The sequence below is a fragment of the Staurois parvus genome, unplaced genomic scaffold (genome assembly GCF_062004578.1).
Source record: "Staurois parvus isolate SC_StPar_1 unplaced genomic scaffold, SC_StPar_1.0 ptg000303l, whole genome shotgun sequence".
Lineage (NCBI taxonomy): Eukaryota > Metazoa > Chordata > Amphibia > Anura > Ranidae > Staurois > Staurois parvus.
The window spans coordinates 11,445,007-11,469,587 of NW_028318099.1; the positions used below are offsets into that span (position 1 = coordinate 11,445,007).

General features: G+C 39.7%; 1 protein-coding gene across 5 annotated transcripts in view; it reads right to left on the minus strand.

Moving 5' to 3' along the window:
- Positions 1-24,581, minus strand: part of FGFR2 (fibroblast growth factor receptor 2) — a 134,922-nt gene that overhangs the window by 18,576 nt on the left and 91,765 nt on the right. For 2 of the 5 annotated variants that reach the window (XM_089683233.1, XM_089683229.1), the window contains 5 exons: positions 22,718-22,865; positions 17,068-17,274; positions 15,044-15,194; positions 12,702-12,823; positions 6,278-6,388 (listed from right to left, as the gene is read on the minus strand). In XM_089683233.1, the coding sequence (XP_089539359.1) occupies positions 6,278-6,388; positions 12,702-12,823; positions 15,044-15,194; positions 17,068-17,274; positions 22,718-22,865 (739 nt within the window). Of the gene's footprint in view, positions 1-6,277; positions 6,389-12,701; positions 12,824-15,043; positions 15,196-17,067; positions 17,275-21,522; positions 21,668-22,717; positions 22,866-24,581 lie in introns of all 5 variants that reach the window. The other 3 variants (XM_089683232.1, XM_089683230.1, XM_089683231.1) reach the window with 3 other exon arrangements.

Genomic DNA, 24,581 nt, shown 5'->3' on the forward strand with positions numbered 1-24,581 from the left:
TACATATATATACACATACATATATATACACATACATATATATATATACATACATATATATACATACATATATATACACATACATATATATACACATACATATATATACACATACATATATATACACATACATATATATACATACAGTCATGGCCGAAATTGTTGGCACCCTTGATATTTCTCCAGGAAATCATGTATTTCTCACGAAACGTATTGCATTAACACATGTTTTGCTATACACATGTTTATTCCCTTTGTGTGTATTGGGACAAAACAAAAAAAGGGAGGAAAGAAAGCAAATTCGACATAATGTCACACAAACCTCCAAAAATGGGCTGGACAAAAGTATTGGCACCCTTTCACAACTGCGGATAAATAAGAATGTTACAAGCATGTGATGCTCCTGTAAACTCACCTGGGGCAAGTAACAGGTGTGGGCAATATAGAAATCACACCTGAAAGCAGATAAAAAGGAGAGACGTTCACTTAACCTTTGCATTGTGTGTCTGTCTGTGCCACACTAAGCATGGACAACAGAAAGAGGAGACGAGAACTGTCTGAGGACCTGAGAACCAAAATTGTGGCAAAATATCAACAATCTCAAGGTTACAAGTCCATCTCCAGAGAACTAGATTTGCCTTTGTCCACAGTGCGCAACATTATCAAGAAGTTTGCAACCCATGGCACTGTAGCTAATCTCCCTGGTCGTGGACGGATGAGGAAAATTGATGAAAGATTGCAACGCAGAATAGTCCGGATGGTGGATAAGCAGCCCCAAACATGTTCCAAAGACATTCAAGCTGTCCTGCAGGCTCAGGGAGCATCAGTGTCAGCGCGAACTATCCGTCGACATTTAAATGAAATGAAACGCTATGGCAGGAGACCCAGGAGGACCCCACTGCTGACACAGAGACATAAAAAAGCAAGACTACAGTTTGCCAAAATGTACTTGAGTAAGCCAAAAGCCTTCTGGGAAAACGTCTTGTGGACAGATGAGACCAAGATAGAGCTTTTCGGTAAAGCACATCATTCTACTGTTTACCGAAAACGGAATGAGGCCTACAAAGAACAAAACACAGTACCTACGGTAAAATATGGTGGAGGTTCAATGATGTTTTGGGGTTGTTTTGCTGCCTCTGGCACTGGGTGCCTTGACTGTGTGCAAGGCATCATGAAATCTGAGGATTACCAAAGGATTTTGGGTCGCACTGTAGGGCCCAGTGTCAGAAAGCTGGGTTTGCGTCCAAGATCCTGGGTCTTCCAGCAGGACAATGACCCCAAACATACGTCAAAAAGCACTCAGAAATGGATGGCAAAGAAGCGCTGGAGAGTTCTGAAGTGGCCAGCAATGAGCCCAGATCTAAATCCCATTGAACACCTGTGGAGAGATCTTAAAATTGCTGTTGGGAAAAGGTGTCCTTCCAATAAGAGAGACCTGGAGCTGTTTGCAAAGGAAGAGTGGTCCAAAATTCCGGGTGAGAGGTGTCAGAAGCTTATTGATGGTTATAGGAAGCGACTGATTTCAGTTATGTTTTCCAAAGGGTGTGCAACCAAATATTAAGTTAAGGGTGCCAATACTTTTGTCCAGCCCATTTTTGGGGTTTTGTGTGACATTATGTCATATTTGCTTTTCTGCCTCTGTTTTATATTTGTTCCAATACATACAAAGGGAATAAACATGTGTATAGCAAAACATGTGTTAATGCAATACCTTTTTTGTGTGAAATACTTGATTTTCAGGAAAAATATCAAGGGTGCCAACAATTTCGGCCATGACTGTACATATATATACACATACATATATATACACATACATATATATACATACATACATACATACATATATACACATACATATATATACATACATACATACATACATACATACATATACATACATATATATACATACATACACATACATACACATACAGTTGTGACCAAAATTATTCAACCCCCAATGCTGTAAAGGGGTTTAGGGACTATAGTGTACATTTGGAATTGTATTCAGAATCAAATCCTACAAGGACGTTGTAACTACCCAAATGCAACTAAAATGACATCAATTGTTTATGTAATACAGTAGTAAATGGTTCTTATGTGGTTTCTTCATTGCCACAATTATTCAACCCCTTAAAGACTACCACTCTGAAGAACAGAGGTTCATACAGGTGCTTTCCATCAGGTATTGAAAACACCTGTGGATGTCACCGAGCAGCAATCAAGCATAATAAGCACCAATTAGGCAGCTTTAAAATGACTGTGATACTCAGCTCCTTCTAGACATTTACTGGTGTGGTTACAAACATGGTGAAGGCAAGAGAATGGTCCAGGAAGACAAGAGAAGAGGTGATTTCTCTTCACAGGAAGGGCAATGGCTATAAGAAGATTGCAAAGATGTTAAACATACCAAGAGACACCTTAGGAAGCATCATTCGCAAATTCAAGGCAAAGGGCACTGTTGAAACGCTACCTGGTCGTGGCAGAAAGAAGATGCTGACTTCGACTGCTGTGCGCTACCTGAAGCGTAGAGTGGAGAGAAGTCCCCGTGTGACTGCTGAGGAACTGAGAAAAGATTTGTCAGATGTGGGTACAGAAGTTTCAGCCCAGACAATAAGACGCACACTGCGTAATGAAGGCCTCCGTGCCAGAACTCCCAGGCGTACCCCCTTGCTGTCTCCAAAGAATAAGAAGAGTCGACTGCAGTATGCCAAAAGCCATGTGGACAAACCACAAAAGTTGTGGGATAGTGTTCTGTGGACTGATGAAACAAAATTAGAACTGTTTGGGCCCATGGATCAACGCTATGTTTGGAGGAGGAAGAACAAGGCCTATGATGAAAAGAACACCTTGCCTACTGTGAAGCATGGTGGAGGGTCAATCATGCTTTGGGGCTGTTTTGCTTCTGCAGGTACAGGGAAGCTTCAGCGTGTGCAAGGTACCATGAATTCTCTTCAGTACCAGGAGATATTGGATGGAAACGTGATGCAGTCCGTCACACACCTGAGGCTTGGGAGACGTTGGACCTTTCAACAGGACAATGATCCCAAGCATACCTCCAAGTCCACTAGAGCATGGTTGCAGAGGAAAGGCTGGAACATTTTGGAGTGGCCATCGCAGTCACCAGACTTAAATCCGATTGAGAACCTCTGGTGGGACTTAAAGAAAGCAGTTGCAGTGCGCAAGCCTAAGAATGTGACTGAACTGGAGGCCTTTGCCCATGAAGAATGGGCGAAGATACCCGTAGATCGCTGCAAGACACTTGTGTCAAGCTATGCTTCACGTTTAAAAGCTGTTATAACTGTAAAAGGATGCTGTACTAAGTACTAAGATTGAATGTCACTTGGGGGTTGAATAAAACTGATAATGCTGTGAGCACAGAAAAGACATTTGTGGTTATTTCATTATAACTGTTATGTTATATTTGTCTGACCTACAAGTGCCTCTTTAATGTAAATGTAAGCAAGATGACTGAATGATCAAAAGCAATGTCAAACTGGCCAAAACACTCAATTTCAGTGGGGGTTGAATAATTTTGGTCACAACTGTATATACATACATACACATACATACACATACATACATACATACACATACATATATATATATATATATATATATATATATATATATATATATACATATATACACACACACACATACATATATATATATACACACACATATATACAGTGGGGATCGAAAGTTTGGGCACCCCAGCTAAAAATTTGTATTAATGTGCATAAAGAAGCCAAGGAAAGATGGAAAAATCTCCAAAAGGCATCAAATTACAGATTAGACATTCTTATAATATGTCAACAAAAGTTAGATTTTATTTCCATCATTTACACTTTCAAAATAACAGAAAACAAAAAAATGGCGTCTGCAAACGTTTGGGCACCCTGCAGAGTTAATATCTTGTACTGCCCCCTTTGGCAAGTATCACAGCTTGTAAACGTTTTTTGTAGCCAGCCAAGAGTCTTTCAATTCTTGTTTGAGGTATCTTTGCCCATTCTTCCTTACAAAAGTCTTCCAGTTCTGTGAGATTTCTGGGCTGTCTGTCACGCACGGCTCTTTTAAGGTCTATCCATAGATTTTCAATTATGTTGAGGTCAGGAGATTGTGAAGGCCATGGCAAAACCTTCAGTTTACGCCTCTTGATGTAATCCCCCGTGGATTTCGAGGTGTGCTTAGGATCATTATCCATTTGTAGAAGCCAACCTCTCTTTAACTTCAGCTTTTTCACAGATGGCATCAAGTTACCATCCAAAATTTGCTGAAATTTTATTGAATCCATTTTTCCTTCTACTCATGAGATGTTCCCTGTGCCACTGGCTGCAACACAACCCCAAAGCATGATTGATCCAACCCCATGCTTAACAGTTGGACAAAGGTTCTTTTCATTAAATTCCGTGCCCCTTCTTCTCCAAATGTACCTTTGCTCATTCCGGCCAAAAAGTTCAATTTTAACCTCATCGGTCCACAAAACTTGTTTCCAAAATGCATCAGGCTTGTCTATATGTTCATTTGCAAAGTTCAAACGATGATTTTTGTGGTGAGGACGTAGAAGAGGTTTTCTTCTGATGACTCTTCCATGAAGACCATATTTGTACAAGTATCTCTTTATAGTGGAATAGTGTACCACAACTCCAGTGTCTGCCAGATCTTTCTGGAGGGATCGTGCAGTCAAACGTGGGTTTTGAATTGTTTTTCTCACAATCCTGAGAGCTGTTCTGTCTGATATTTTTCTTGGTCTTCCAGATCTTGCTTTAACTTCCACTGTTCCTGATGACTGCCATATCTTAATTATATTCCGAACAGAGGATATTGACATCTGAAAACGCTTTGCTATCTTCTTATAGCCTTCTCCAGCTTTGTGAGCGTCAACTATTTTCAGTTTCAGTTTTCTAGACAACTGCTTAGAAGAACCCATGGTGCTGATTGTTGGGGCAAGGTCAGATGCGTCTGGGCATTTAAAACCTTTGAGATTGACATAACCTGGTCTTCCCAGACGATGATTGAGAACAATCCATGACACTGGCAGGTCTCAGCTTTGCAAAGGGGGCAGTGCATGCTATAAATTCTGCAGGGTGCCCAAACTTTTGCAGACGCCATTTTTTTATTTTCTGTTATTTTGAAAGTGTAAATGATGGAAATAAAATCTAACTTTTGTTGACATATTATAAGAATGTCTAATCTGTAATTTGATGCCTTTTGGAGATTTTTCCATCTTTCCTTGGCTTCTTTATGCACATTAATACAAATTTTTAGCTGGGGTGCCCAAACTTTTGATCCCCACTGTATGTGTGTGTATATATATATATATATATATATACACACATACATACATACACATATACACACATATACACACACTTTAATTGCGAATTAAGCGATTTATCAGGATTCCACTTTAATAGGAACAATGTTATGCATATTTTAAAAAGCCAATAGTTTGTAATGATACTTGTACATAAGTAAAGCCATATTTTGTTATTATGTATGCTCCTTGCTCTCCTTCTAAAGTCCATCTACCTATGGGCTTGATTTGCCAACATGTGAACTAAGGTAAGGAAAAGCCAAATCAAGTATAGTGGAATTTTAAAAATAGAGCTTCTGTAGCATCACATTAGATATCTAAAACACAAGATATGTCACACTTTAGTAAATAAGGCACTTTGTTTTCTTGCAATGCAAAATATCACAGCATACAGTAAGTGCAATATCACTAGGGGCAGGAAGCAATAATTCTGTGGTCATGGTATTATATAGAAACAAAACAGGGAGAACTGTAACAATAGAAAGTCTGTAAAATGGTCTCGAGTCTGAATATTCCATGTACTGAAAAAACTTAAGCAAAGACTTCTAAGGTTAGTGAACCTTTAACAGTAATTTAGGTTGGGCGTAAGTTACTAAAAGACTAGGGAGGTTATTTTAAGGCCCTTATTACATTACTTAAACCACAGACAGTGGCTACACTCAATAATTAACATGGCATAGACAGTCGCTAAACTCACTAATTAAAACAACACAGACTGTAAGTAAGCTCACCAATTGAATTGGCATGTTAATAACAGGACAGAAGTAAAGCCCAGAGGTCACAGAAGTCAGTGCTGGATGCTAAGTAGGAGAAAAGTATTATAGTGTCGGCTGCAGGTTGGGAATGTTGGTCATTACAGGGCTGCCTGACACTCTCTCCTAATAAGTTGTATTGGTCCTTTCATTACCCAAGGCATAATTAAAGGCTTGCTGATTATTGCCTTGCTGTGGGACTCACCTCCTTGTGTGCATGCACCCAGCAGATTGATAATATTCTTATGCTTTCCAATCATCTTCATCATCTCCATCTCCGAGACCAAATCAGCTAGGTCTTTCTCAGTAGCATCATCTGTGTGGAAACAATCCAAGTGTTAAACTACAGACTAAGATTTTACTAAAAAAGCAAGTTCTGCCCTTTCACTGGTATAATGGCACAGTGGCTTGATGGTTAGCACTTCAACCTTGCAGCACCAGATCATTGGTTAATTTGCCAACCACAACATGACCTGCATGGAGTTTGCATGTTCTTCCTGTGCTTGCTCTCAGTACTGTGATTTTATCCCACATGCCAGATGTGTGCAAAAAGTTAACTGGGTCCTGTCTAAATTTGTCCTAGTAAATGTGTGTTTGCAGGTAGTGACCTTAGACTGTACGCTCCTTGAGGGCAGGGACTGAGGTGAATATATAATAAATTCAAAGTTCTGCACAAATTGTCGACACTATATAAATACCTGCACTAATAATAAACAAATATGGCTGCACCCTGCACCATGGTATTAAAAGAAAATTATTGATTCAACAGCAGTATTTGAACCAGTTATGTATTTACTGTAAATCTTTGAATATATATTTTTATACAGCCAGCATTTGTACTTGAATCTGTCTTGAGCCGCCTGTAATCTCCAACAGAAAAGGCCTCAGACTGGGAGAGGAGCAGCAGTAAAAGCCAACCAGGCTCTGATGTAGTGCACATTTGCTGTAACTACACATGGTGCCAGGAAAAGAAGGCATAGTGAGCCAAGGGATGGCTTCATCAATATTCTGCTGCTCCCTAACTGTCCAATCAGCAAGTTAAAAAAGAAAGCCGACTTTAGCAGCCATTTTCCCTTAGCCATCCACCACATGGGGCGAGTTTCAGTACCATGATTTAGGTATTTTGGATTATACACATGAAGGATACTAGGAATTAATATACATATATTCAAGCGTATAAGAAAGAATATGATTTTTCTTTTGGCCGATTTTAAACTTTAAAAAGAGAAGTATGGTAATTTTTTTTTTTTTAAATCATACTTACCTACATGGATGCAGCATCGGTCTGATGCTGCATCTGTCCCCTGCTGGCTCTAGGGTGAGAGCTCAGCGATCACATGATCACTGAGTTCTCCTCTCTGGTCTGAGCAGAGAATGGGATTGTCAGTCACGTCTCAGCCTTCCCCCCTCCCCCCCAGCGCTCACTAGAGCACTGGGCTGTGGAGGGGGAATGAGCTGCTGGCTCAGGAGCCAATTGCTGCTCCAGACTCTGGGGTTGATCCTGATTTTGAAGTCGGGATTTATCCCCAGCCTGGATTGGCTAATTGATGTCAGCTGATAGTGGGCTTCAGCCCGCTGTCAGCTGAAAATGGGTCACAGGAGTGCAAAACGAACTGCACTCCTGTGATCCACAGAAGTGCAGCCAAAAGAGCATAGGAAAAGTACATCCAAAATGCTGTACTCACTAATGTTCACTTTCCTATTGATTTTAATGGACCACACACCAAACTGCCAGGCAGGAGACGCTTGAGCAGAATGGCAGAGGAACTTTAGAACTGCTCTATCCTCACATCAGGCCTACAAACAAAAGTAAAGATCTACAAACATCGGGCCACCATCACAAAATAAATAATTACAAAAAAACATGATTAAAAACCACACATGGTGTTCCCCATAAAAGGTCCCAATCCCATTTTCTGCTGATCCTAGACCCAAGTATTCCAAAAGGATTTCTTCAGTGAATCTTTTTGCAAAATACTTACTTGTGCTTTTTATAAAACAGTTGCCAAAACACACCTTTGTCAACAATTTTTCACAAATTCCACCACTCCTTCAATTTACTTCCAGGTCAAAGACTGGTTACATATTTGCTAGATAATTTTAACAGTACTGTTCCTTCTAATCAAACTGTGCCAATGTAAAAACAAAAATGTTGCTTATACGAGGCTTTTCTCATTTTCAGATGTGCTTCATGTGTTTGACAGTCAGAGAAATTACAGACCAATTTCACCATGAGTCATGTCAAACAAATGTTTTACATAAGCAATGCTGCCATCTATATTCTAGCATTAAAGTGTATTTATAGCATAATTTGTTCATTCAGCTTTGGATAGAATGGGGAAAGATTAGAACCCCTATCGGGTTTTAATGCCCTCCAGGATCTAGTAGAGAGATTATCCCTCATTTCCTGTCTAAGGGACAACTTTTCACTAGAAGTGAAGAAAACACAGACAGAAGTAGATTTTTTTTTCCCCAGAGGGGAATGCTAGAACCTCTGTTGGCCTTAAATTATTGTCTATATCCTTGTTGCAGATTTTCTCACTTCCTCTCTGGTAAATAGTTGTCCCCAGAATAAAAAGCGAGGGGAAAATCTCTAGCGATGCCCCAGATAGCAGTAGAACCTGACAATGGTTCTACCCTTTCTCCATTTATCCAAAGCTATAAAAAAAAGTTGGCTATAGATACACTTTGAATATCTTTGTATTTATGAATTTTGTTTTAAGGAAAAGTATAGAGTGTATGTGTTGTGGTATGTTGTCATTCATTAGTCGTTTCAACACACATATATACAATGCACAATAATGCACCACATGGCACAGATGAGAGTGCTCTGTGTGCTGCATCATATAAAACAGAGCAGTACGCACATTTTTATTGTGTGTTTAGGTATGCAAACAATCAATTTAAAATAAATGGGCTGCCTCAATGCAAAACGCACGTGTGAAACTCACAGTATTGTGGTATGAACAGGCTCTTCGTAAAAAGTATACTAGAGCAACTGGATGTAAACATACAGCTCTCTGATTCAATCCACTAGTTGGAAGGGAAATCGATTCACCTCCATTTGCTTTTAGCAGATCGGATTGAAGGTAGGTGGGTGTAAACGGACACAAGTCCTTTTACATCCACCACTCCATAGAGAATGGAGGGTCCAGTCGTGTAAAAGAGGTGGCCCTGCTGGCTTGACAAAAGTTGACTACTCAATCAACTTTTATTGAAGGAGTTGGGCTGAAATTGTTGGATGAACAGCACTTACAACCAACAGCGCCAATCAGGTGCAGGCACTGTTCAGGTATCCTGATAACTGGTGGCAGCAGCTGTCAGAATACAATAGCTTGGCAGCTGGGATTCATCCAATTACGTTGTTTGTGTGGATGGAGTAATTTTCTATATTTCTATTTCTTTCATTCAGCCAGGCTGAAAGAAAAATCTACTAGTATATGGCCAGCTAGCTTTAGTGATCTCACTGCGTGGTGGCCAATGTCGAGTATTTGTGTCTGGAGGAGGTAAAAAGCAGAGAAGGTTATTGCTGTCAAGCTGATGCAAGTTATCAGCTGGATGGGGGCTTTCTAGATTACATGAGGCTTAAAAGCCAAGGACTAGAGCATATATTGCAAAAGTGGAGCTATCATTATAGTACAATGAACTGCCAAAAAGGTCAGTTCAAGGGGTATAGGCATTGAGCTCTAGCTAACATGATGAAAGTATTGCTAAAACACAGAGACACTGCTGTACAGTCAAAAGGTTTGCAAAGCTATGCGATCTACACATGGCTGACCTGCTATTTGGCAGCATGGCACAACAAGGGAGGCAAATACTATTAAAGCCTGCAGTTTTACACTCCTTGCCACTGCTCCACCTCCAGCATGTTACTTTAACTTCGAATAAATGGTTCTAAAATATTAGGTTGTATCTATGCTATAAATCAGCAGTCCTGGATACAGAGTTGGCCCATGCCATAAAAGAAGGATTTTCAAAGCTCTGCCCCATATCCTGACAATAACTAATTTTTGCATTTTTGGATGTAGGTACAGTGCCTTGAAAAAGTATTCATACCTCTTGAAACTTTCCACATTTTGTCATGTTGCAACAAAAAACGTATATGTATTTTATTGGGATTTTATGTGATAAACACAAAGTGGAACATAATTGTAAGGTGGAAGGAAAGTGATAAATGGTTTTCAAAATTTTTTACAACTAAATATCTAAAAAGTGTGGCTTGCATATGTATTCAGCCCCCTTTACTCTGATACCCCTAACTAAAATCTAGTGGAACCAATTGTCTTCAGAAGTCACCTAATTAGTAAATAGAGTCCACATGTGTGTCATTTCATCTCAGTATAAATACAGCTGTTCTGTGAAGCCGTCAGAGGTTTGTTAGAGAACATTAGTGAACAAACAGCATCATGAAGGCCAAGGAACACACCAGACATGCCAGGGATAAAGTTGTGGAGAAGTTTAAAGCAGGGTTATATTATAAAAAAAAAATATCCCAAGCTTTGAACATCTTACGGAGCACTGTTCAATCCATCATTCAAAAATGGAAAGAGTATGGCACAACTGCAAATCTACCATGGCCGTCCACCTAAACAGGCCAAGCAAGGAGAGCAGTAAACAGAGAAGCAGCCAAGAGGCCCATGGTTACTCTGGAAGAGCTGCAGAGAACCACAGCTCAGGTGGGAGAATCTGTCCACAGGACAACTATTAGTCGTGCACTCCACAAATCTGGCCTTTATAGAAGAGTGGCAAGAAGAAAGTCATTGTTGAAAAAAAAACATAAATAGACCCGTTTACAGTTTGCGAGAAGCCATGTGGGGGGCACAGCAAACATGTGGAAGGAGGTTCTCTGGTCAGATGAGACCAAAATTGAACGTTTTGGCCTAAAAGCAAAACACTGTGTGGCGAAAAACGAACACTGCACATCACCCTTCACACATCATCCCCACCGTGAAACATGGTGGCGGCAGCATCATGTTGTGGGGATGCTTTTCTTCAGCAGGGAAAGGGAAGCTGGTCAGAGTTGATGGGAAGATGGATGGAGCCAAATACAGGGCATTCGTAGAAGAAAACTTGTTAAGAGTCTGCAAAAGACATTTCCTGCTAGAAGGTGAACCCCCACCCCAGTCTCAACAACCCTAAACATACAGCCAGAGCTACAATGGAATGGTTTAGATCAAATCATATTCATGTATTAAAATGGCCCAGTCAAAGTCCAGACCTAAATCCAATTGAGAATCTGTGGCAAGACTTGAAAATTTCTGTTCACAGACACTATTCATCCAATCTGACAGAGCTTGAGCTATTTTGCAAAGAAGAATGGGCAAACATTTCACTTTCTAGATGTGCAAAGCTGGTAGAGACATCCCCAAAAAGACTTGCAGCTGGAATTGCAGTGAAAGGCGATTCTACAAAGTATTGACTGAGGGAGGCTGAATACAAATGCACACCACACTTTTAACATATTTGTGAAAAATTTTGAAAACCATTTATCATGTTCCTTCTACTAAAAAATGATTTGCCACTTTGTGTTGGTCTATCACATAAAATCCCAATAAAATACATTTACGTTTTTGGTTGTAACAGGACAAAATGTGGAAAATTTTACGGGGTATGAATACTTTTTCAAGGCACTGTATTTCTGTAACTTCAATTAGGGTTCAACTCAGTGTAATGCTGAAACAAAGGGCAGTGGATTTTTTTTTGAAATATTAAATTCCTATGCTTGACAAACGTGGAAAATTTCAGGGGGTATGAATATCTTTTCAAGGCACTGCAAACAGAAAATAACAGATAAAATAAACATTTATTTTTTAAGAAGGTCCATGGTGCTTTTGGTTTTTAAGGAACGTGATTACACTAATGACACCGATCCAAGCTCCCTCCTTCTGTATGCTCAATAGCACACATTTCCACTAAAGCATTTTATTTTTCTTGTGGTGTGTGGAAACTTATTAAAAAGATAGATCAGGTAATTACCCTCATCAAGCTGAAAAAATGTTTTTTAATACTTTATTATGTGAGTTGAGGATGTTTTTATGTACTAGCTGTAGACATGACTGATTGTATATAAACACAGCACACACTTCAGTATATGCAACTTCTATACAGAATAGTGGCTGTACCCTGCTGGATAAGAATCAGGGGCGGACTGACAACTCATGGGGCCCCCAGGCAATAGGGGATCATGGGGCCCCTGTGCCCTTGCCCAAACTCAAAAAAGCCTATGAAAAAGGTACCAGGGGCATCTCATGGGGCCCCCTACTGACCCCGGGCCCTCGGGCAGTGCCTGAGTTTCCAAATGGTCAGTCCGCCCCTGATAAGAATGCATGTCGCTGATTAGTAGATATTTAAGGCTTCACGGACGCAAGAGCAGACAGCATTTAATGGAAAAAGGCTGTCACAGAGTCCTGGAGACAGAGCAATCACACACAGGGATGGTGGCGAAAGGATTGCATAATTCAAAGGACACAAATCAGTAAATTACACTTCTTTCCATAGCTGCAGTCTTTAAATCATAGAGAGAGGCAGCAAAACTGTCAGAGCTTCTGATTTAACTTCAAGGTCAGGAATGTGACCCTGTGTCCCCCCACAGAGAAGGGAGAAAACACCCACAACCCCTCCTTGCTTACCTTTTAGCATCTTTACAGCAACAGTTACTGACTCCTTAGGCCGGTCTTTATCAATCCCTACAGCCTCTGCCATGACAACTTGGCCAAAACAACCCTCGCCCAGAGGTTTTCCCAGTGTCAGCCTGCGGAAATACTCACATATTAACATTCAATAAACAGAAGCTGTATGGGAAAGGGGCTGCAGCTGCCATCAATATGCTAATTAAAATACAGATAGGGGAAAATATGTACAATAACATAAACAAGGATTGCCAAAGGGGACTGACTGTGTTAGGTGTACCCAGAGCCACCAATCAACTGTCAATTTTCTAGACACTGATAGCAACTTCTATACAACACTTGTACATTTGTTTTATTTTTACTTTCCTTTTGTGCATCTTGTTCAGCTCATTGATTTAGAAAAAGCTAAAACAAGCAGGACAGCATAATAGCTAAGCAATTGGCATTTTCAGAAGGATGTCAGTAATAGTAGCCCCTATATTTCACATAGGACATCTTGAAAACATTACTTTAACAGTAAATGCAGTAATTTTTTCACATACAGGAAGGCTATTTGAGTATTTATTGCATATTATGCCTTTCTTCCTACATGTGTGAGGGCTGCATAGTATACCATTTTTCATAATATCTGAAATACACATTAGCCCTGTACCAGGCAAAAGAATGTACCAGAAACGTGATGTCATGTTTGGTTACTGGCGCCTTCAAATACAATTAGTTAACCATCACCAGAAATGAATACCTACAACATATGTCTAACTATCTAAATGTACATTAGAATGAAAATATCTATGTGCCAGAGACCCCCATAACAAATATCTGTATTTAGGTCTCATCATACCTGCAGTGTGGTCCTCACATGGCACAGCCCTTTTATACAATGTCTGTAGCTCAGATAAAAATTACACTGCAGTTAAAATCACTGGTAGTAAACATATATAAAATGGACAAAAACAGCCTACAACCCAAAAGACTGAATATACACTATATTGCCAAATGTATTGGGACACCTGCGCTTACATGCACAAGAACTTTAATGGCATCCCAGTCTTAGTCCGTAGGGTTCAATATTGAGTTGGCCCACCCCTTGCAGCTATATCAGCTTCAACTCTTCTGGGCAGGCTGTCCACAAAGTTTAGGAGTGTGCCTATGGGAATGTTTGACCATTCTTCCAGAAGCGCATTTGTGAGGTCAGGAACGATGTTGGACGAAAAAGCTTGGCTCGCAGTCTCTGCTCTAATTCATCCCAAAGGTGTTCTATCGGGTTAAAGTCAGGACTCTGTGCAGGCCAGTCAAGTTCCTTCACCCCAAACTCACTCATACATGTCTTTATGGACCTTGCTTTGTGCACTGGTGTGCAGTCATGTTGAACAGGAAGGGACCATCCCCAAACTGTTCCCACAAAGTTGGGAGCATAAAATTGTCCAGAATGTCTTGGTATGCTGACACCTTAAGAGTTCCCTTCACTGGAACGAAGGGGCCAAGCCCAACTCCTGAAAAACAACCACACACCAAAATCCCCCTCCACCAAACTTTACACTTGGCACAATGCAGTCAGGCAAGTACCGTTCTCTTGGCAACCGCCAAATCCAGATATGTCCATTGGATTGCCAGACAGAGAAGCGTAATTCGTCACTCCAGAGAACATGTCTCCACTGCTCTAGAGTCCAGAGGCAGCGTGCTTTACACCACTGCATCCGACGCTTTGCATTACACTTGGTGATGTAAGGCTTGGATGCAGCTGTTCTGCCATGGAAACCCATTCCATGAAGCTTTCTACACTGTCGTTGTACTAATCTGAAGGCCGCATAAAGTTTGGAGGTCTTTAGATATTGACACTGTAGACAATTAGCGACTTCTGCGCACTGTGCACTTCACATGCGCTGACCTCGCTCTGTCATTTTACGTGGCCTACCACTTAGTGGTATCATAACAAAGTAGAAGCAACTGGGAACAAAAGAAACTCAGCCACTAACAGTTGATCCTGGAATATTTGGTAGCAAGGAAATTTCATGGATGGACTTATTGCACAGGGGGCAACCTATCACGGTACCACGCTTGAATTCACTGAGCACCTGAGAGCGACCCATTCTTTCACAAAATGTTTGCAGAAGCAGTCTGCATGCCTAAGTGCTTGATTTTATACATCTGTGGCCATGGAGGTGATCGGAACACCTGAATCCAATGATTTGGAGGGGTGTCCCAATACTTTTAGCAATATAGTGTACCTGGTGTGATCTCCAGAGTGGTCAAGCCCCAGTTATACAACTAATAAATACATTGAATTCCTCCAGCATTGGCAGAACAATGACATATTGGGAGAAAGTAGTAAAATTACGTACTTGTCTCTTGGGAATTCCCACTTGGGGTCATGAGGAAGTTCATACTCTGATACATTGGGCAGCAGGACTGTATCAGCGCTGGACAGCAGACGTGTTGTAATCCTCACCAAAGGTGTTGTGGAGTTCATAGAGGAACTGGAATCCGCTGACACCTGCAAGAGGAAAAGGTGATGTGAAAGGTGCCCAATGGTAACAGCATTAAGAAAAGCCCAACAGTCAGCTCACCATGTGCAAACTAGATTGATGTCCAATTACTCTCTCATGGGAAAGGGTATGTAATAAATTACAGTTTTTTTTACCAGTCATAAAAAGCTAATAAAATGTGTAAGTATGACCATTTAACTAAGAGTATTTTAAAGAAAAACAAATTAATAATTTTGCCTGTCCACTTTAAGTCATTAGACTGACCCCTATGCAACACCCAAATCCAGGCTATAGTTTCCCTTCAATGGTACAGTCACATTAGCAAATCAGAGCTCAGCTTTCATTGGTACAACTACAGTAAAATGTTAAATGCCAATTTCTGATTGTATTTATAAATGATAATATATTGTTTTATTGCAATGTTCTCGTAAATAAGATTGTATGTTTTTGTTATATAGCATTTAATTTTGTTGAGTTCTACAGTCTTTTTTGTATCTATATTTGTTAATTATTATATAAAACCTTCAGCTACAGGGTATGCTATCCCACTGTATAAACTGGGCAAATGCAATGAGGCATCTCAAAACAGAATTATGTTACCTGTTGCTGCTGCCCTTTGAAAAAGAAAAACAGCATTACAATGAAAAGTTAAATCTGATACATGAGGCCAAAACAGAATCGTGCAGGTATACACATGAAGAATGACTCAGGTCACAGACTAGACAGCATTGTAGTAGAAGTGAAACATTATGCCATTAAGCCAGGGTAACAGATTAGCGCAATTTATGATAGAAAACACTTCTCTATTGTTCCATATTAACATTATGAATGTCAATGAATTATGAAAGGGGAACTTCAAACCTTAAAAATTCTAAACTTCCATAACACTTGATTAACATTCCAGATCAACAGATCTGACACCTGCGTGAGGATCACGCTTTTTAAGCCTATCCAAAGGGGCGATGATGAGGTTTTTCACCATCATACACATGTATTACTGATTACTGCAAGTATTTATAACCGCTCACCAAGATTTTCCAAACGGTTTACCTGGCCTCAATGAGGAGAGTCACTGGAGGAGCTAAATCTACGTGCATTTTTTTGTATTCTGGAGTATAGCAGAAGGTCCCAGATCTGTAGAAGATGGCCTCATGTCTTCCCACTTTGTGTTCTTGGAGAGACATCTGACCAGTTTAAGACCTATGACTTGAGTACTAATAAAACGATACAGATAAATATATTTCGGGACAGTCCACTTTGCTTGATGGCAAACAGTTTAAAACTTTCATCTTCCAACTACCAATATTCAGAACTGAACTGGATCGGTTTCCAAAAAGCATGACTGATTGCTTAAATGAAATGTTCCTGTGGTCACATTTGATAAGGAATGCAAAAAAATCGGTTGTATGAAATTGCATACTAAGGAGATTTTACCTCCTAGATCAACTGATCACCAGACGCAATGATGAAAAACGCTATATTATTTCTTCCAACTTAGGTCAACACCTGACCACTAGACACATACAGATCTGTCACACTCTATAGAGATACTAATGCCTACATTGTCTGATGTAAGCAACACACATACATGCCAAAATATCTCTGAAATGTCTTGGGCTACTGTCTTTTATAGGAACCTCTTAATCGAGAGGGACCTCCTAGAAAAATTTTATGCTGATATAAACCTAAGATCTATAACTAGGAGGAAACAACTGAAGTAACTTTACAGTATGTAACACAATACATATATCATTGGTCCATAGCATTAATCCAATGGCACAAGATGCTTTTATACTTTATGCCCCTTATATAATAACTATCTGCACACGGCAGCTGACAGACAACGAGAAAAAAGGTTTTTCGAACTCTTTATCTACTTTCTGTTACCTGGCGGTGGAGTGGTATTCGTTTGCTGAGTTTATGGACGACGGGCGGTCCTATTAACGATTTCTTCTTTTTAGCCCCCTGACGAAGTTGGAATATGATGCAAATTCCAATAAAACAGAAAATAAGGAAGCCTCCACCAACATATATAGCTATTTCCATGTAGTAAGGTAGTGAGGTATCCTCCATAGGTGTTTCTGTACCTGAAAATGATGTGGAGGAGAAACGTGAGCTGTGACTAAATGATAACAGTGTAGGAGTCAGAGGAAGGATTCAAAATCCTATACTACAGCACAGAAATTCCACATCCATACACATCTACACAAGAAAACACACACACAGTAAGCAAGCCTCAGCATGATTCTAGTCTACCACTAAACATACATACACTGCTTGGATTACTGAATCCTGAATATGGATATCCTATATTTTAATCTGTTCATTTTATATGAGTAGTCTGGTATTGCCATTATGGGCTGCAAGATGTTGTAACCTAACAATTTGACATGACTTATTATGTTTTACAACCATGGCACTGGATTTTAAGGCATCAATTTCTACCCTTTCCACCATCATAACTGGTAGCAAAGTTATACTGTTACCATTAACGTTATACTGTTACAAACGACCGGCTCCCCCTTCGCTAGCTGCCATGTGGGCTCAGCCCACCCAGACCTGTCACTCATTCACAGTGTTCTGTGAATGAGAGACTACAAGTCCTGACAGCCTTAGCGTCTGTCGGCTTGTACTCCACAATGAAGTACCATGGCGCTGTGGAGCGCTGGGTTAGTTCATTCATTCTTCCTGCCAGTATATCTGCTTGCACGTACATCCCATATGGGCAAGCAGATATATTGACAGATCTATAGGAAACCTGCATAGCACCAGCGATCTACGTTTATTATTTTTTTACTAAAAGGTGAACTTATCCTTTAAAAGATTTCACTTCACTTCTTGTTCCTGTGACAATTCAAAAAAGTTAGATTCTCATCACTTTCTGTACCAGAAACAATGGTCAACAGGACCAATAGGGAGGAAGAATCTCCCCAGGGAGACACAGACAGCAATAAAAACATGGCAGGAATTTTAACCCTTCTGCTCTATTTACAAAACTAAAGAAACATTTTGTCTTTACATACACTTTAAGGATGCAAGCGACCATACATGAATATTACTGTGTTTATTAGCAGACTAGGGTAGATAGGTGGAGGAGACCTTCACCCTGCAGTAAGGTATGAAAAAAGATTTGTCTAAGCATAAAAAGCATTATTCTCTGAATCTGAAACCATAACAGGGTTGAGCTTGTTTTAACACACATTTTTTGTTACTGTGCATGAAAAAGCTATGAATTTTACTATGGAACAGCAAGCTGTCACAAGCCCGAATAGAAAAAAAAAGTCTTTGCAGTTGGTACAGAGTGATTGCGTATTTGTATTAGTTCTTTATACACCAACTGTTCTGCAAAAACAGACAACCTATTGTCATCGATAAAAGAAATTAACAGCTTGCTACAATTTGGAAACCCACCTAAAGGAGTGCATGCATGATAAGTATGCAGACCTTGCCTAATGTCCCGTATGCACAATGAGAATATCGGATTATTGATCATCCTTTTTTTTTTTTTTTTTGCATGCTAGTGTCATATCAAAAATGAAGAGGTTACTAAAGTTCTGAAAATTCTTGTATGACAGAATACAATTTCGGAAGTGATGTAATGCGCTGTATTGTATAGTAATGTATTATTTTGTTTCTGAGCATGTGCGGTCTTGGCCTCTGAATTTTTTTTTCAGATTAATACTGTATTTGTTAAAAAAAAAAAAACGAAAATCGTTCACTCTGTTGTTGTACAAGAATTTTTCATGCTTGTCCCTCCGAACATTGGCACATGAACTGTTGTGATTGGCTCTCAAAAGCTGTGTATTAACAGATTATCATATGATCCCTCTGAAAGAGTTTTATTTTCATCCGATATTCTAATAGTGTGTACAGGGCATAACTACCAGACAGCAGCCTAGACCTTTTATCTTGTTGTAGGCACTTGTATCTAACAGTTTTTCTACATTCTACTCCCTGCACTTAATGACTTTGCGGACTGATAGTTCTGCACACACATCTTGAACACCTGACCTCTGCATCCTGGAACCAAGACATTGAGCGATGGCTGTATGTGAACACAGTGCAATCATGCATTGCTAGTACTGGCAGGTGATGATGATACCCAAGAGTGGGCAGCACACGGTAGTGACTCACCGCCACACTGACCTGATTTGACATCAGCCTACAGTTTAGGTATAGAATGACTCCAGCAACTTAACTGGTATGTGCGATGAAGGTGAGTAAAATGATCATTCAGCTAAACTGAAAATGAAATGTTTTACATGTTTACACAAGTAGTTGTCCTATAATTGTAAGGTTAAATCTATATCTAATATAGTGTTAAATTAAAACTGGAAATATTTTTAAATGTATATTTAGGATGACAGGATAACATAAAACTATATAATATTTAAAATAATTTTACACAATTAAAGGGCTAATCCACCCAAAATTATTAAAGTGGAGTTCCACCCAAAAGGGGAAGTTCCTCTTTAATGCTATGTCCCCACTCCCCATTAAGGATTGGCACCTTTGGGGAGTGGGTACCCGAATTTGACAGGTACCCGCTCCCACTGCGATCGCCTAGATGATCGGAAGTGGAAGTTGTCCTCCCCCCCCCCCCCTCCCCTCCCCTCCCCTTCTGGCACACGACAGGTCCCAGAAAACTATAGGGCCATTCACAAAGCGCAGTTCTTCTCATACATGAGCAGTAGGCACCTGGCTGGGAAGCTGCAAGCTGTCACAGCCGGGGTGCCCACGCTGAAGATGCCGATGCCAGGGAGAGAAGACGGACGGTGAAACCAGTGGTGGTGAAGACATCGCTGGACCGAGGGACAGGTAAGTGTCTGTATTGTAAAAGTCAGCAGCTACAGTTTTTGTAGCAGCTGACTTTTTTTCAGCTGGAACTCCGCTTTAGGTTAGTATTTGGTGGATGCTACAAAGCTGAACCACTTAACGGAGTTCTAATAGATCTTTATAACACCAGAGGCAAGATTCCTGCCCTTGAGTTTTCTGGTTGAACATCATATAATGGCCTCAATGAGCAGTTCCCACTTTCTCTGATGGTTTTAAATGTACTTTTTAATTTGGAAATTGTAATTATGGGAATAGTCGAAGGTGAGCAGAATCATCAAAAATTCCAAGATTGAGACAAAACCCCAGGAGATAAAAGTCACCAGACACCCTCCATCTGTCAATGAAGTTTAATTTTTGGATGGAATGTTTAAAACATAAAAACACACATATCACTCAATATAAAAACATGCCATAAAACTCTCACACATATGCATACAACAAACATGGCTCTAAAATAGCTGAACAGTGTTTACTGCCTACCCTCTAAAAAGAGGGAAAGTATTACCTTTCTACTGTAGGTAGCTGTCTGTCCCCCAAATTATTATAGCAGCAGAAAAAGAAAGAAAAAAACGATTGAAAAGTCAAAAGAGATTGGACAGACTAAAGAAGATAGAGGAGTTCTATATATATATAAAGAGTAATGTTTTCTTCCTTTATGATTTAAACCCTTTACCATGTTTTTTTTTTTCTTTTCAGGAGCATCAGGGGTTAAATCAAAATGGAGGTAAAACATCTTGCCCAGATTGCACAAAGATCATGCTATGCAATCAGGGAACCATGAAAGTAAATGCAAGGGTAAACGTGACACTGTTGACACAAGGATCATGGGATTGTTAGCTATTTTATTTTTATTTTGATAGGTGATGCTGATCACTGGGTAGCAAGATGTTAAAATGAATTAGGATTCTCCAGCAACCAATCAACATTGCATCTTACAGTGTTTGTTATGCATACCACAATAAAAGAATTTTTAGAGACAAAAGATGTGGGACTTTAGACACAGGACTTTTTTTTAGATCACATAAAATCTCAAATAAAAAAACTAATTTATGGATTACTATAGAATAACTTTTTAGCCTATTTATAAATAAATTGTACTTTTTAACTTAAGGATTTAGTTGAAATTTTATGATATCTAACAATCCTACATAACTTCTAGGCACACAAAGGACTCTGGAAGATGGGAAGTTGATTGCATTCTTCAATAAAGTAACTTTTTAATCTACTGTTTCACCTAATTTATTTAAAAGTTCCACATAACGCCTAAAAATGTGGTGTTATAAAGACATAGAATGTTGATACATCTCAACACTTGAAATATTGAATAATCAAATTATGCTTGAAGATTGTGTGCATACATTTGCTTTTATTAGTATAAAAACTATATATGGAAAAGAATGGCTGCTAATGACTTTGAGGCAATGAGATAGAAGCACAGTGTTTACAGTTGACCCTGCAATAGCACAGACAGAGGGAAACCCAAGGCAGTAGCATAATACCTGGCAGAACCGTCAACCAGGCAGAATGTTGAGAAATCCCAATGGAATTTCCAGCTATACAAGTATATTCCCCAGCATCCTCAAAAGAAACATTTTTGACATATAAGACTTCTATCTCTTCATCTGTAATGTTAACACCGGCAGCCTGGAAGAGAGGGAAGGCAAAAAAGAAAAGAGAAAAAGCAACACCCAATGAGAAAAGGATACATGTGGAGCAGGTTCAGGAGATGGCATGTGCATGAAGAGCCATACAAACCTCTGAGGATCTCCCCTGCATTCCACTGAGACCTTCTCCAAAGACCCAACATACCAAAGATTCACCAAGAAAAACATTTTGAAATGCAGGGTGCAGATTAATGAACATGACCCTTCACCAGGATTTATCACCATTAATGCATGCAATCATATGACATGGAAAAACAATACTCACAAATGAGGATTTCACATTATGGTATACTCTATAAAAGAGGGGCGGGGTATACCACACAAATAGAAGGGGACTACATTAGCATATGGCCAATGATTTAGTGGCTTTACTCAGAGGCAGTCCTCAGCAGATGGCTGACAATCACATATACCTTTCCTGCCTGCAGTGGTGAAAGCCATTATATAACTACAGCATATTATTTTACAAGGAAATTTTTAGACCAATATGGTAAAATCACTTTGTACCCGACTTCCTTCTGAAGCCAGAATCATTTTGCAGCCTCCACAATGGGCATCTGTAATAAATGTAGGTGACTTAAATAAAACCAATTGGTCTAGGGCAGATAGCATGGGTAAGTCAGATAAATTTCACTTAAAAGCATGTTTGAGAAAGAGGGGTCCAACCAGCCAAAAAAGCAGTTGATTAGAGTCACACGATGTATTCCTTGACATGTGCTGTTTTAAACAACATTCAACTGCTGCAAATAGTCAGTTTATTTTGACCACAACTGATCAGGTTCCATTCAGTAAAACATAGCTTCAGTACAAGTTGTTGATAGCAAGAGCCAATGGAAGTGTATAACCAAAACATGCGTAGAAATACAGAAGGGGAAAGGACATCAGTGAAATCCTCAAGCTTTGTGTGCATTTTTCCATGGCCGCGCCAAAGTGCGGCAAAACACCAAACCCAGATTGTTTTCCAACGCCACCTTCGCCAGAAGCACCAAGAGCCCATCTGCTTCCCGTGCACGGCAGGAGGAGACGTTACCTGGTTCTCTTTTCACCACCGTGAGCCAGGCTGACTTGTTGGCCTCTCCAATGTAATTGGAGGCGGTACAGACATATTCCCCCGCGTCTGCTTCTGTCACATTGTACAGATTCAGCACCTCAGCACTGGAACTGTTTATTCCCGAGTGCTAAAAACAGGCAGGCAACATATGGGATTAACATACAGAGCTGTGATCTAGGAGAATATGGCTCAAAACTACAACTTAAACTAGGCCTATTTTGCAAATTTGAGCAATGTGGAAAACTTAGCAACCCATCAAAGTGACCTTTTACTGAACAGACAAACATACCAAAACCACAAAATGATTGGCTTACATCATTTGTCCTTGTATGGTTTTAATTATTATCCAGTCAACAATGACTGCAGCATGTGAGTTTTACAGACCCCTCCAATATGACCCCCTTCATAAGGTACAAGACACTCTGCTACTGAAACGTTTTTGACCAACATCACTTGACATTTAACTATGCTAACGATAGGTTATTGCAATCAAAATAGTGGAAAAGTAATCAGAAGGATATTTTGTACCGTGTGGAGAGGGTCAAATTGGTGGTGAGTCTGGCATTATGTGTCCATACTTTCTGGGCCAAGATTGACTTGGACTTGATAAGGACATCAGCTGGTGGCTATTTTAGACACGCAGTAATTGAAATGAAGCTAGCTGCTGTCAAAACAATCTAACTTATCAGAATCTAAGCATTTATGTGCTGCCAAACTCAGCAATCCAGAACTTTTGGAAATAATGCTAAATTTTAAACTTTGGAATGTGGTTTTAAAAATTGGAAAAGAATTCCATACATTTACTCGGAAGTATGTCAATAATAAATCAGTTAGTAGTAGGAGATTACTTTCTTGTTGACAAATGCCTCATTTACAACACACTGAAAGCATTATGTTGCAAATGAAGCATTTGTGAAGAAAAAGGACATTAGAAATTTTTCATCTAAACAAAAACTTTTCTAAGGATTCGAATGACATCTGTTTACATTTCTTAATTTCCCTCCTAGATTGTAAACTCGAAAGAGTAGGGCCCTCTTACCCCTTGTACATTGTTTGTTGTTGTTGTACTGTGCCAAGTATTGTCCCCCCCTCTATTGTACAGCGCTGAGCAAACCCTTTGGCGCTATATAAACTCGAAGTAATAATAATAATAATAATAATAATAATAATATGATGCATTGAAATCTCTCTCTTCAATATTTGATCCTGCCAGGGCCGCTAATCTGAAAACTAGCAGATTTTTGAAAAAACGGCACTCAGAATAATTTGTTGAGCATACTTGGCATGTTTTAATGCAAACCTATGGCCACCAACAGAAATATAAACAGCTAATACCCCAAAGGCCTGACAACTTCAGTTGCATGAAGTGCCTGGTTGCTCCAGAAAACTGGTTCATTCTCTAATAGAAGCAGCATCTAGGTTCTGTGATTAGCACTGGCTCCCCCACTTTTTCAGCTTTACTACTGGTCATTCACTATTAGCCACTTAAACCAACTGTGAAGCATTAAGTTGAAAAAGCATGAAGCTAAGCCAGTGACCATGGAAGCATCTAAGTAAAAAAAACTCCATTCTCAGGTGGCAATTAGAAACTCTCAGATTGGTGGGAGTTCTAGACAAGACCATCAACAGGGTTGATTTACTAAAGGCAAATAGACTGTGCACTCTGCAGGTGCAACTGCTCCAGACCTTAGTAAATGAAGGGAAGCTCTGCCTACTGCTATCATTCAACCATGTGCAACCAAAAATGCATTTTTTCCTTGTATGTGATTATGTATTTTTGTAAAGTGAGACTTTACCTCATTTATTAAGCTCTGGTGCAACTGCACTTACAAAGTGCAGTGTC